This window comes from Colias philodice, chromosome 12, assembly GCF_061535455.1.
Source record: "Colias philodice isolate Cphi_HAF_F1 chromosome 12, ilColPhil1 Martin Lab GWU primary, whole genome shotgun sequence".
NCBI classification, from domain to species: Eukaryota; Metazoa; Arthropoda; class Insecta; order Lepidoptera; family Pieridae; genus Colias; species Colias philodice.
Genome location: NC_143097.1, coordinates 3,893,236 through 3,906,739, shown reverse-complemented (window position 1 = coordinate 3,906,739; position 13,504 = coordinate 3,893,236). Strand labels below are relative to the sequence as shown.

Below are 13,504 nucleotides of genomic sequence, written 5' to 3'. Positions count from 1 at the left end.
TTGTAAATCCTTCCCCTTTAAAAATCGCTCCTAGTTTCCTCTAAATCCGTTGTGTAAATCTGAACATGTCTCCTACGACTTAATAGTTAGTGGTTTTCTTCTTCCGTATGTTCAGCGTCTTCTTTCTTATTTCGATCCAAATTATTGATGACCCTTTGCACATCTAACCGCAGCATCATGAATTTAGGATCCATGTAACTCTGAAAAAATCGTTGGCATTTATTAACTAAAATACCTATCATAAAAATAAAAAAGAGCGTGTGTGCCGAGCACACGTATCAGAAGAGAAACTTCTTTGGCAAGATTCAAAAATAACAAAATCGTCGCCTTACTCTATGACGTGACGGTATTGCCATGACGAGACCCTTAAATTTTACTCTTAACGCGCCTAAAGAAGTTTCACTTTAAAATTCATGTCATCGATATAACAAACCTTAAAACGACCCGAATCCTGATTCTGATTTTCTTGTCCAATATTATCTATATTATTCCCTGCCACTTCTCTTTCTTCTAAAAACGGCCTCCCCATCAATTGCGACACTTCCATCTCTATGTCATTTATGTTAGAGTTCAAATTGCCATACGTTCTCCTATAATCCCTTGGCCCATTATAATCTCTATTAGCATGGATTATTGGCATTATTGGTTCAGGCAAGTACGTCTGATTCGTTCCACGGCACAAGGAACACTGTTTATTTTCCAATTCCTTCCTCTCATTATGTAAAGTCAATCTTTCTCTGGACAAAGCGACTTTTTCCTTTGCTATTTGTTTCTCCCTCATATTCAAAGATACTACGTGTTCTTGTATTCTGCGAATTCTGTCTTCGTACTTCTGCTGTATGAAATTAGCTTCGGATGATTTTTTTTCAGCTTGCGATTGTTTCTCGATTGCCGATTTTGCGAGGAGGTCTAAGTCGCGACTCCTGCAGAGAAAAAAAAATCTTATTAGCTTAAAATTTGCTATTCGGAATTTATTACCTAATTTATTACCTTGCAAAATATTGAAAGAAATACACGATTATATTATAATACCTCCCTATCCTATGATTTTTATCTATACTTAATATTATAAAGCTGAAGAGTTTGTTTGTTTGTTTGAACGCGCTAATATCAGGAACTACTGGTTCGATTTGAAAAATTATTTCGATGTTAAGATAGCCCATTTGTCGAGGAAAGCTTATACGCTATATACCATCACGTTAAGACCAACAGGAGCGGAGCAATGCGGGTAAAACCGTAGGGTAGGTACAGCTAGTATTATGTATTTAGTCAAACAAAGATTATGAAAAACTTCATACTTTGCCATTATTCTTTGTTCTTCAATATGCAGCTCTTGTTTTTCAGCGTTAAGCTTAGATCTCTCTTCTGTTACTTCTTGAAGATGCGCATCTAATTCGGCTTTCGTTTTCTAGAAAAAAAAATCTGAACTTAGCTTTTTCGAAACGACAATTAAAATCAAATCAAACAACTTTTAAATATCTTATCAACACAGTCACCTAATAAGATAGAGAGTATAAAATGTAATTAACACACATCAAACCTTTTCGGATCATTGTTTTTATTATTATATTAAATAGACAAAAAAATGTCCGAGATTTATTTTTACCTCAATTTCCAACTTCAGGCTTTGTATCGACGCCTTTTCTTTAGCAACTAACGCAGAATCCTTTAGAGCTTTCGCCTTTTCTTCTTCGATTCGTGCCAGTTTATCTTGATATTCCTTTTGAATTTCTTCTTTTTGCATCTAGAATTTTTCAAATCAGAAAATCTCTTATTCTTACGTATTTCATATATAATTAAACATATTGGAGAAAATAGTATAATACATCTATAATATAAAAATGAATCCCAAAATGTGTTGGTAAGTACATAACTTGAGAACGGCTGAACCGATTTCGTTAATTCTTTTTTTATTATATTCCTTGAAGTACGAGGATGGTTCTTACGTAGAGAAAACGTAAAGATGTACCACGGGCGAAGCCGGGGCGGACTGCTAGTAGTAAATAAACATGTACAAATATCTTATAGAACTTTCAAGATTTTTCAAGTCAGTTTCACAACTTCTGATGAAAGCACGCTAATCGGAATATATTATTGAAAGGAAAGCAGTACGTCATTCGCTATAATTATTTTCTATTCAAAGTACCCAACCTACCTTTAATTCTTCATCCTGCTTTTTGAGCACGTTTTTAGCGAACTCAGTTTGTTTACTAAAAGTCGCTTTCTCGAATTCAAACTCCATCTTCTTTTGTCGCAACGATGCCGTTTCTTCCTCCATCATCTTGAAATCAATAAGTACTATAATATTACTAGTAAATGTATTTTAAAGTTACTAGGTCATCAACATCGACATCGATTCTGGATTTAAGAACAATGCCGCAATTTTTTCGTCACATTTTAAAACAAACTAAATCAAACCATTCCAGAGTTACAAGTTTTATTCGAAAATAATGTTATTGATATTGGTTCCTACTTACCGTTGTCATCTGCCGAAGCCTTGATTCAAGCATTTTAACAATATCCTTACTCTCTGCTTTATCGCGTTCAAAATCTTCTCGATCTTTCTTTAACTGTTCTATGATATCTATAGTAGAGACATTTGCAAATTATATAAATTATGATTAGGTATACATATTTAAATCAAATAAACATCCCAAATATGTTCCCCTTTGACTCTTATTTCAAATATGTCGCTGAACCAAACCATGACGCTAAAACTACTAACGCCATTCGTATGCTAAAATCGTTTTATACTACTCATTGATTTTTTTTCTTCTTATCCTATTATCTCCTTACCATTTATCTGCTTCTCCCTTATTTGCAAGCTTTTAACTGCATCATGTTGAGACTCTTGAACCAAAGATTCGACTTTACCGTACAACTGTTCACATTTTATATTATTTTCTTTGACATCAGTTACAAGAGTTTGTAAGTCTGACGAGAATCCTGCCGAATCTTTTATAAGGACTTGTTCTTGTTTTACTGCATTTCTGTAAAACAAAAAAAAACTAAATAGCTTTTATCACTAAGGAAATAAATCTGGACGAAATTTTACGAAAGTTTCATTTATGCATCCCATACCATGATATTAATTGAGATAAGAAGTAAATAATGTCCTAACTCCTATGCCGCGAATTGAATTAAGTTTAGTAGTAAGTATCGGAGTTTAGTGGCGACTAACATTACGACACATTTTAAAATTTACCTTATATTTTCCATAAGTGCTGCATGATGCTCTTGCAACACTTTCACATTATCCAAATGTTGCTGCCTCAGCATATCATTTTCTGCTTTTTGTCTCTCTGTTAATTCGTGCAAATTATCTTCCGCCATTTTCTTATACAGCTGGTGGTGTTCGTCCAACCAACTTATCTTTTCCGAGTAGAATTTTACCAGTTTCTCAGTTTCTTCTTTCATGCGTTCTTCAGCTTGAGTATACGATAATTCTAGAAAATCTAATTGACGTCTGCAATTGAAAAAAATCTGATTATCGGTCTATTTGAATTTCCCAGATAATATTTTGAGGGAACTATATTTTCTATCACCAAAATTTATATTTGTCATCAAGTTGTATCACCTAATAAATAGATCTATCACCACGAAATATTTTCGTTCTCAGATAAACAAAAATTGTTCCCAGGTATGAATTATCAAATTAATGTTAATATATATGTAAAATAAGAGATCAATAACCAATAAAATTATATTGCATTACATGAATATAAACTTCGTTCTTATAATAACAGTTTTGTTACTTAAATAATAGCTCTGTGCTCAGAATGGTAGATCTGTCACCAAATAAATCGATTATCGATCCCTGACTGCGACTCCTTTTTATTTGATATTTTGTCACCAATACAGTAGTAACATTTTATTTCGTTCAGATATTAAATTAATATTATTCGTTACCAATTTAATACATCAATTTATAATTGTAATGAAAAAATGATCAAAGGGGCGGAGACAAATTGGCGCGCTTTAAAAATTGACCAAATGATTATTCAGTGGTTATCATTTTTAAGAATAAATATTGATTATTTTAACTTTAATTAAGTGTTTTATCTACTATTCTGCTAGCCATAAGCCAGCTATTTTAAACCAGCGCTGATTGTTCAGTGGTAATAATTTTAAACAATAAATATTGATTATTTTGACTTTAATTGTTTTATTTAGTACTCTGCTAAAAAATTTATTTAAATATAATTTATACTACCAGTGGAAATTTAGAACCTTGGGAGTCTAGTTAAGTAGCAGAATCTTTTGGTTGAATCGATGATGACAACCCTAATTTTTTATTTGAACTTAATGCAATTTTCTAGTAACATAATATGATTTATTGGTGATCTCTTTAAATTAGTTTGCTTAAATACCTACATATTAGGACACACCTATTATAATACATACAAAAACATTTATTTAGTACTAGACCTTATATCTCAGGATTTTAGGTGATTTATTGTGGAACTGATTTTGCATTGTTTGGTGACTACATTTTGGTGACAGATCTACTATTTTGAGGACAAACCCTGTTATTTAAGAAACACAAAACTAATTAAATTGGTGATAGCTTAAATGATACCCATATTTTGATACTTCCCATAACCCCGATTTTTCCTCAGAGTCCACAATGAAAATAATTATTATAAAACCCGATGGTTTGTATTTACAATGGATTTTTTTTTAATTTATAACTAAGTATGTTCACAGCATTACTTATAGAAATACTTAATAATTAATCTACCTGTACGACGTTTCCATTAGATCAATTTCCTTATCATGATTCTCTTGCAGCGATTGTACTAATTGCAACAACTGTTTCTTTTCTCTCGTATATGGACTTTCTTTGCTTCCTTCACCTGTTTCAATTTCTTCGTTGACTGTAGCATCATTGTCGTTAGAATTTATTAATAGAGCCTGAAAATTTGCTACGATTACTTATAGGAAAATGGCATCAAGCCGTCTCATCCTAATAAGAATATTAGGATCAAAATAAACAAAATACTCTGGTGACCAAGGGCGATACACATTGTTATTTTCTGGTTTTATTTTGCTTATCTATAAATTTGCGATTTTATTGGAACATTTTATTCTAGACAATGTTGGGACTGCGTTTCATCATCATATCTTGTAACTAACCCTTACATTCTGGAGAAGAGCCAAAATCACAGGTTTCTGACTAAGATGTCGTAAAACAAGAGGAATTATAATTAATAGCTCATACTGTAATCATAAAAGTTTTGTCTTGCCACAGAATTAGGTAGTAAGTAAATTCGATATATTTTTTCTGTTAGGTTTATTGTAGGTGGTGATATTATACAAACGAAACTAACCTTTATCCTCTGGTTAATTCTATCCTGGTGTGAGGCGATAATCGCTTGCATCTGTTGCCTGTGTTCGGCTTGTCGGCGTAACATCGCATCTAATTGTTCGTGATGAGCCATTGTTGTTTCGCGTTGAACACGTTGAGTTTCCTTCTGCCGCTCTATTTTGATACACATATGAATTTTTTGTAAATATAGACTTTCTTTACGTATAAGAAAGCTAAAAGCTCCAAATACTATTTAAAAAAATATGATCTTTCGCAGTAACAGTGAAAAATTCTTAAAAATATTTAACGTAAAAAATCCTGTTCATTGTTGATGTATGAAAATGCATCATTCGGAATTCGAGGTCATGAATTTCGTATTACAACTTACCTTGCATAGCTGCTAGTTTATCATCCTGTGCCTTGAGTTGTAGTGCTACCATTAACTGTGCCTCCTGTTGTTGCAAACATAAAGCAGCTCCTTCTAGTGTTACGTCATCATTTGAAAACTCTAACGTAGACTTTTGTTCAGGCTTTACAAGTTCTTCTAATTTTCTATCTTTTGATACATATTCCTCTTTTTGAATTGTATGTGTTTCTGTTTCTGGTACTTTTGTTTCTTCGGTTGATTCAACCGCTGGTTTAGCTTTTTGATCTGTCTTTTTCTTCTTTACACCTCCAGTCAACCAAGAAGGCATATCAGCTTCATCTTCATCGACCGCTTCATCTTTATCTTTAAAAATTCCAAGCCAGTCGTCAGTAGAACTTTTTGGTTTTACTTGTTTGAGTTTTGTATTATCAACATCCTTGATTTCTTTTTTCTGGGAAGTCGAAGGTTTAGAAGTATTATTGGATACTAAGGTTTGTTTCGATTCGGTTTTTCCCAACAAGGAATCAAAATCCACATCTGAATTCTTAACAGAAGTAGTTGGCTTTTGTTGATTAACTCCTGATGATTTTAAAGAAGGTCCACCCAAAATATCGTCAAGAAGTGACTGAGAACTTTTGCCTTTTTCTGTTTTTATAGATTTCTTGTCTTCTAATAGGTCGTCCAATAAATTCAACTTCTCAACACTTTTACCAGTTATTTTTGTTTTACTTGGAGACCTAGCAAAATTGTCAGGATTGCTATAATCTTTAGTTTGAGGGATAGAATCTTTTGAAAATGTTCGTTTCATCGGTGCTGGGGACGAAATCGTTTTACTGTTGTTATCTATTTTGAAAGAAGGTTTTCGTGATGCCAAATTTATTTCTTTGTCCTTATTTGAAGGTTCATAAATATCTTTCACTTCATTAGAAAGATTTTTGGCCGTTTTAGTGGCCTGTGTACCGTCGAGATCAAACAAAGCTTTCTTTTTATCAACGGTTACTGTATCTTTTTTCTTACTTGGTTTTTTCTTTCCCATAATATCATCGTCAAAGAAGCTATCATCACTACCATCACTTAAAATACCAGCTAATGGATCATCGAGATCAAGACTCATTATGTATATAAAGGTATGAAGACTTGTAAAATAACTTGCAGTTACTTGATCCTATCGAATCCTCCAGCGATTGCGTTTGAAATCAACTAAGTATTTGTTTACAAACTTCGGCGCCACGGAAACCATGGAAACGGAATAGCTTTATTAACAGATTATGTGCATGCAGCTATTACATAATAATTATTCAAGTATAAAAATATTACCGAAATATACCGCTTATTTATTTATTTAGTACGCTAATATTTCACATAATTGAATGTATTTTTTTTATAATTTAACTTTATTAACTACGTTCTATTTCATTCATTCTTACTTTCTGAACGATTCTTTTGTAGAATGAGACAATGACATGACGGAATGACGATTGGTGTAAAATTTGTTGCTTCACGTCAGCCAGTTATATTTTTAATTTTTTTTTCAAAACAACTCGTTATTGGATTCAATTTATTGGTTACCGAGTAAAAATTTTAGAAATATATAGCATTTAATTATGGATTATATAAGTGAGTATTAATAAAAACCTTGTAAAATGCATAAGTTTTACAATTCTCGACATATTTGTCCACTTATCGAGGCACAAAAGCAGCCTTTTGTTCTAGAATATTGCTAACTCATCTCGTGTCTTGTTTACTAGCATCAGAAAAAGGAGATACAGCAGAGAACAGGGATCCGAACTCACACGTCGCAAATGGAGCGTCTAAGGCATGTTTAGAAAGCAAAAGCAGTATTGACAATGATAAACCCAGCACAGAGACACCACAAGAAAGCGCCGCATGCACATCAGAGTCCACCGAAGATTTGGAATTATGTGAAATACCAGAACAAGTCGAATTTACTGTAGTTTTTAATAAAATGAAACATGACATCACATTCGCCTACGACGCAACTGTATTAGAATTAAAAGCTCACTTGGAACGAATATGTGGAGTGCCGCAATCAGCTCAAAAATTAATTATAAAAGGAATGGCAAAAGATGATGTGACCCTTCGAAAAGCTGGCGTTGTTAAAGGAGGAAAGGTCATGCTTGTGGGGTCAAAAATGGATGATATTCTGGCTGTGAAAAGTGCACCAAAGGTAATATTAGTGTTAATAATAATGTTTTGACTACATCACAACTAACCAAAGATATTTCATCACACTATTTATATTAATGTGTATTTTAGGAAATTCAAGAAGAAAAAAATAGTAGTCAGTCAAGTAAAGAACCGCTTTGTATGCAAAAAATCCATAGGAAAGTTCTGGACAAAGGCATTCCACCAGATGTCATGCCCGGAATAAAAGGTGTAAAGGTAAGTTTGTAAAAATTACTTTATTCTTTGTCTATTTATTGTGTTTTAACACACAATATTTGAATATTATCGGAAATAAGCAACTCTTCACCAATTAATTGTATTTGCTTAAATTTTATGGTCTAACATTCTTGTTTTAAATAAATTAATCCCAAACCTTTAATTATTTTTATATTTAAATGTTTATACATAGGCTGCTATCTTAAACAAAATCTATTTATATTTATTACACATTTACAAACGTTTTTTAATACAGGAGCCCCTACCACCAGTTCCCCTCAGTGGCATGTTAAATAAGCACGGTGGGAAGGTGCGGCTGACATTCAAACCAGAACAGGATCAGCTTTGGCTCGGAACCAAGGAGCGGACTGAGAAGCTTGCCATGACATCTATTAAGAGTACTTATAAATTTATATCTATACTAATATTATAAAGCTGACGAGTTTGTTTGTTTGTTTGAACGCGCTAATCTCGGGAACTACTGGTCCGATTTGAAAAATTCTTTCGGTGTTAGATAGCTCATTTATCGAGGAAGGCTATAGGCTATATACCATCACGCTACGACCAACAGGAGAGGAGCCACGGGGGTGAAACCGCGCGGAGCGGCTAGTAAAATTATATTTAAAAAATTATTAACAGAAAATTCATACTTAATTTATTAATTAATAAATTGACACAGCAAATATCTATGAAAATAAAATGACAAATAATTTTATAAAGTATATATTAGCGATGCAAGTTCCTTAAATAATTTTAGTATTATTATTTCAGGTATTACTTCAGAACCAATAAAGGATCATGAAGAATATCATATTATGGTAAGATATATCTATACAATTATACATATAATAAATCTGTAGAAGGGTCAATTCTGTACATTGAAAATATTGAAAAAATAAATAGCAGGGGGTGTTACTGGATCGATACCAAACCCAAATATGTGATTAAAAAAATTTTTGTCTGTCTGTCTGTCTGTATGTGAAGACATCACGTGAAAACTAACGGTTCGATTTCGATGAAACTTGGTATAATTATACCTTATTATCCTGGGCGTAAAATAGGATACTTTTTATCCTGAAAAAATACGAAGAAAAAAATAATAATCTTAATTTTTCAGTTTTATCCATAGACGTTGTTCTGTAGAACAGCGAACACACGTTGGGTATTATTATAGGCCTAGCCGTATTTGAGTCCAATAGATATTTATAAGATGGTATTGTCAGAGTTACTCAAAATGGAGAAATAAACCATCCACACGAAGACCGACATCCGCGCGGACGGAGTCGCGGGCGGAAGCTAGTATTAAATATATTAAATTGTCAACCTTATTGTGATAAAGTATAATTCTAATAAGAAATTTAATAGTAATTGTTAAGAACTAAGATATACATAGCAATTGAAGAACAAAATATAACCAAGCTTTGATGATGTTAATGTACTATTTAAATTGCAGGGTCTTCAGTTAGGACCGACAGAAGCATCTCGCTATTGGGTATATTGGGTGCCCGCGCAGTACATCGAAGCTATCAAGGATGCCGTACTTGGCGTATGGCAATTCTTCTAAATGTCCACATAACTGCCGACTTACTAACAAGCTACTTGGGTAGTTGCAATATTTAAAAAAATCTAAATGTCAAATTTTAACCCTAATAGTCATTATTTTATAACATTGTAATATTACAATACCCATCTGTGGTTGGGGTATAAAGATTAGATACAACGTCAATGATTGTACATTGAACCTAGTGTTTGATTATATTTGCTGTTTCACACAATTATTTTCTTGATTGCCATTTCAGAAATGCTGGATTTCAAATGATCTTGGTTGATATTTGTATGCACTAAACTCAACAGCTGTAAATTGCTATATAGGGAGCCAAGTCATACGTGAGCTTATTATCCCGTTATTTCGATCCTGATCTCTATTTAAATTTACAATATTTATTCAGCAAAGGATTGATTCGAAAGCAAATTCGACTGCTAAATTATTTAATATAATTTTTATTATAAGCTTTGGAAATGATTATTTTATAAATTACATTTAAGTTTTCCTGTCAATCCTTCACTGCAATTTGGATAATAGAGTTAGATAAAATAAAATGTTTCAAATGATCATTTTGTTTTAATCTCAATGAAAAAACATCCTTTATAGTTAAAAAATTGTATTCATGAATACATTATATTTATACATCAATAAATAGTCAGACATACAGTCAATAAATAGTCACATATAAAAATATAATATAAAAAGTATACTTTAATAATTAAATGGCACAATGATAAAAATATATGTAAAACTTGTAAAATTAAATTATTTGTAAATAAAGTTGTGTTTTTGGCATCAAGATATGTCTAAATAATACTGATTTTGTATAAAAATAAAAAGCTGTAAAAATGTTTTTTCAGCCATATTCTGATTGCACTGTTATGGAGAACTGTCCTTTAGGAATACTGGTTTCATGGTACCAAATACGAGTATCCAACAACACTGTAAGGGAAATTAAAGAATTAGCATACATTTTAGACGGCAACATTTTAAAATCATGCATATAGGCGTCAGTTAAAACTCAGTTGACAAGACGGCAAGGTCTTGTGAATTGTGATATACTAGGCCAGTTTCTTTATTTGGCAGAAATTTAATACAGCCTATAAGATTGTCAAGACTAAACATTTTCAATATAACAAAAGTTATATAAATCAGTATAAAAAGCAATAGTTACCAATATCCAAAGGCTCCACATAAAACTTGAACTTATGGCAAACATTCTCACACTCAGGCACTGGTGCAACCGCCCACATCTTAATACCCTTGACTTGACCTTGCCACATTAACCTTTCTATGTAATCCAGCTATAACAGAATAAATAATAAAAATAAAGTTTAAAAACTAAAAGACAAATACTAAATACACTCTAACACTTATTTTGGAGTTATGTGAATTCAAGTTAGTTGGTGTCTTCGTCATTAAATCCGGTAAAAAGTGCATATTGAAGAATGTAATTGAAGAAGCTTATCATTTATTGAAAGCAATATTATAATTGTAATTGAAGATAATAAGAATGCAGATCTAACATGTTATTTAAATCAAGGTCTAACAAACAAGAGAAGAAAACTACAAAATATTACATTTCATAATATACTACTGATAATAAGTGTCTATGTCACAGAGTACTTTTATTATAATATATTATGTCAGTATATTATGTATGATAAATTTTATCAAACTACTAGCTTCTGCCCGTGACTTAGTACGTGCATCCCCGTTCCCGCAAGAATTTCGGGAAATCCTTTCTTAGCGGATGCCTACGTCCTAACATCTACCTGCATGCCAAATTTCAGCCCGATACGTCCAGTGGTTTGGGCTGTGCGTTGATAGATCACTATATCAGTCACTTTTGAGTTTTATAGTGTAACAATAGTTTAATGAACTTATACATACATGCATAACAGCTCCTATTTCATAGCCCATAAAAATGTGCTCTGTAGCTGGATATTCTGCATCACTAGGCAAGAAGTTGGGTACACTGTAATATTGTCTTAGTTTACGAAGTATTCCTTGGTGACAGTTGCCCCTAAAAATATAGAGACAACATCATTGATTATAAACAAGAAACATTTGCTTGAATGTTTTATTTTAATTAATCTTTATGAATAGCCTATCCTATCCTACTTCCTACTATCCTATCCTACTGATATTACAAATGTGAAAGTTTGTATGGATGTATGGAAGTTTGTTACTCTTTCACGCAAAAACTACTGAACCGATTACAATGAATTTTAGCACACATATAGAGAGTAACTTGGATTAACACATAGGATAGGTTTTATCCCGGAAATCCCACGGAAACGGGAACTATGCGGGTTTATCTTTGAAAATGCGGGTGAAGTGGCGGGCGGAAAGCTAGTTGATTATAAGCAAGAAACATTTGCTTGAATATTTTATTTAAATAAGTCTTTATGAATAGCCGTATAGTCTATATATTCTAGTAATCCAAAAATCACAAATATTCTGTTCATTCAAGCCAGAACATTATTTCTTATTAAATACTAGCTGTGCTCAGTGGTTTTACCTGCAGTGCTCTGCTCCTGTTGGTCTTAGAAAGATGATATATAGCCTATTAGCCTTCTTCGATAATTGGGCTATCTAACACCGAAAAAAAATTTCAAATCGGACCAGTAGTTCTCGAGATTAGCATGTTCAAACAAACTCTTCAGCTTTATAATATTAGTATAGATAATTCCTTACACACCAATCAAATTTCCTTGTGGATTATTACCAAATTTGTTCATACAAAATAAAACCATATTAACACTTACCATCCCACATACCAAGGCTTCTGTCCAGGTTCATTGTTAACTCTTTCCTTTGGCATTGAGAAGACTTCCTTCAATGTAAAGAGGTCACTTTTAAAGTTTAAAAATTGGCAACCCTCATCCAAACTTTCATAGCTGCCAACTGTGTCTTCATATAGTTTTCTAAACATATCATAACTGAATTCTTTAACTGCCCTCCAATGGCCAATTGCATTCTTAACTATCATAGGTTTTGATGAATATGCATATTTCTGGAGAAAATTGATTAAATTATTTGAGAAGAAAAAATAAAACTATAGCAAACAATAAAATCAGAAGTCAAGTGATAGTATTGTTCAGCTGCTCTTTTAAAGTAATGTACATATACACAGATTTTTTGATGATACGAAAGCTAAATATTGGGTCTATAAACGAGGATTAACAAATGTACAATCTTCTACATAAATAACACAATTTAAGCAGTAACTAGATAAACTTTGGTAGTATCAACTTACATCAAATTTGCTTCTTGTTACATTGTGTAATATAATAGGTTTTGTTACATTAATACAATAGCTACAGTTAGCCAAAGGACGAGTTGCTTCCCACACTAGATAATTGCTTGGTAACAAGCATCGAGCACTTACAAACGTATCTACTGTAAATATACTGAAAACAATCGAGACCAAAAGTGCAAAAACCGCCGATACAATAACTTTAGTATTGTATCGCTTTTTTAATAGCTCTTCCGTATCCTTAAAAATTAATTCATAGTTTTCAATAACACTGAACTTCAGGCCATTTCTTATAGCATTTTGTTGAATGTTTGCGAGTTTGTACTGAAAATTATCGTACTCCTTATCAGTTGTTTGCATTTTCTTTTCATATTTAATGATATTTATGTCATAATTTATATAATAATTGAGACTGAAATAAACAATTTCTACTTCAATGCTTCAAAAACACACAACACAAAGTCACAAAGTTTTGAGTTTTGACAAAAATAGCAAAGGCCAAAGGCTAGAGCGATGACAGTTAGTGATGCTTCGAATTAAATATTTAATACATATTATGAATAATAAAATCGGTAACTTGTTTAATAGTGCATTGAAATTTTGATAAATTTAACGAGC

The 13,504-nt window shown here is 32.2% G+C and overlaps 3 protein-coding genes across 3 annotated transcripts; 1 reads left to right on the top strand and 2 right to left on the bottom strand.

Moving 5' to 3' along the window:
- Positions 1-11: 11 nt before the first annotated feature.
- On the bottom strand, positions 12-6,789 carry LOC149483887 (uncharacterized). Its single transcript, XM_089701384.1, has 11 exons — positions 5,697-6,789; positions 5,331-5,482; positions 4,742-4,914; positions 3,206-3,466; positions 2,797-2,990; positions 2,478-2,584; positions 2,156-2,281; positions 1,607-1,744; positions 1,299-1,408; positions 434-923; positions 12-200 (listed from the first exon to the last, which is right to left on the bottom strand). Exons 1-11 carry the CDS (start codon positions 6,787-6,789, stop codon positions 87-89), a joined length of 2,958 nt encoding a protein of 985 aa, XP_089557510.1. The 3' UTR covers positions 12-86.
- A 343-nt stretch (positions 6,790-7,132) lies between these two features.
- Positions 7,133-10,190, top strand: LOC149483886 (ubiquitin domain-containing protein UBFD1-like). Its single transcript, XM_089701380.1, has 6 exons — positions 7,133-7,292; positions 7,424-7,863; positions 7,953-8,078; positions 8,335-8,476; positions 8,850-8,896; positions 9,532-10,190. The coding sequence occupies exons 1-6, from the start codon at positions 7,280-7,282 to the stop codon at positions 9,640-9,642; spliced, it is 879 nt and encodes a 292-aa protein (XP_089557506.1). The 5' UTR covers positions 7,133-7,279; the 3' UTR covers positions 9,643-10,190.
- A 128-nt stretch (positions 10,191-10,318) lies between these two features.
- Positions 10,319-13,343, bottom strand: LOC149483885 (uncharacterized). Its single transcript, XM_089701379.1, has 5 exons — positions 12,887-13,343; positions 12,396-12,643; positions 11,518-11,650; positions 10,799-10,928; positions 10,319-10,566 (listed from the first exon to the last, which is right to left on the bottom strand). The coding sequence occupies exons 1-5, from the start codon at positions 13,244-13,246 to the stop codon at positions 10,481-10,483; spliced, it is 957 nt and encodes a 318-aa protein (XP_089557505.1). The 5' UTR covers positions 13,247-13,343; the 3' UTR covers positions 10,319-10,480.
- Between the last annotated feature and the right edge of the window lie 161 nt (positions 13,344-13,504).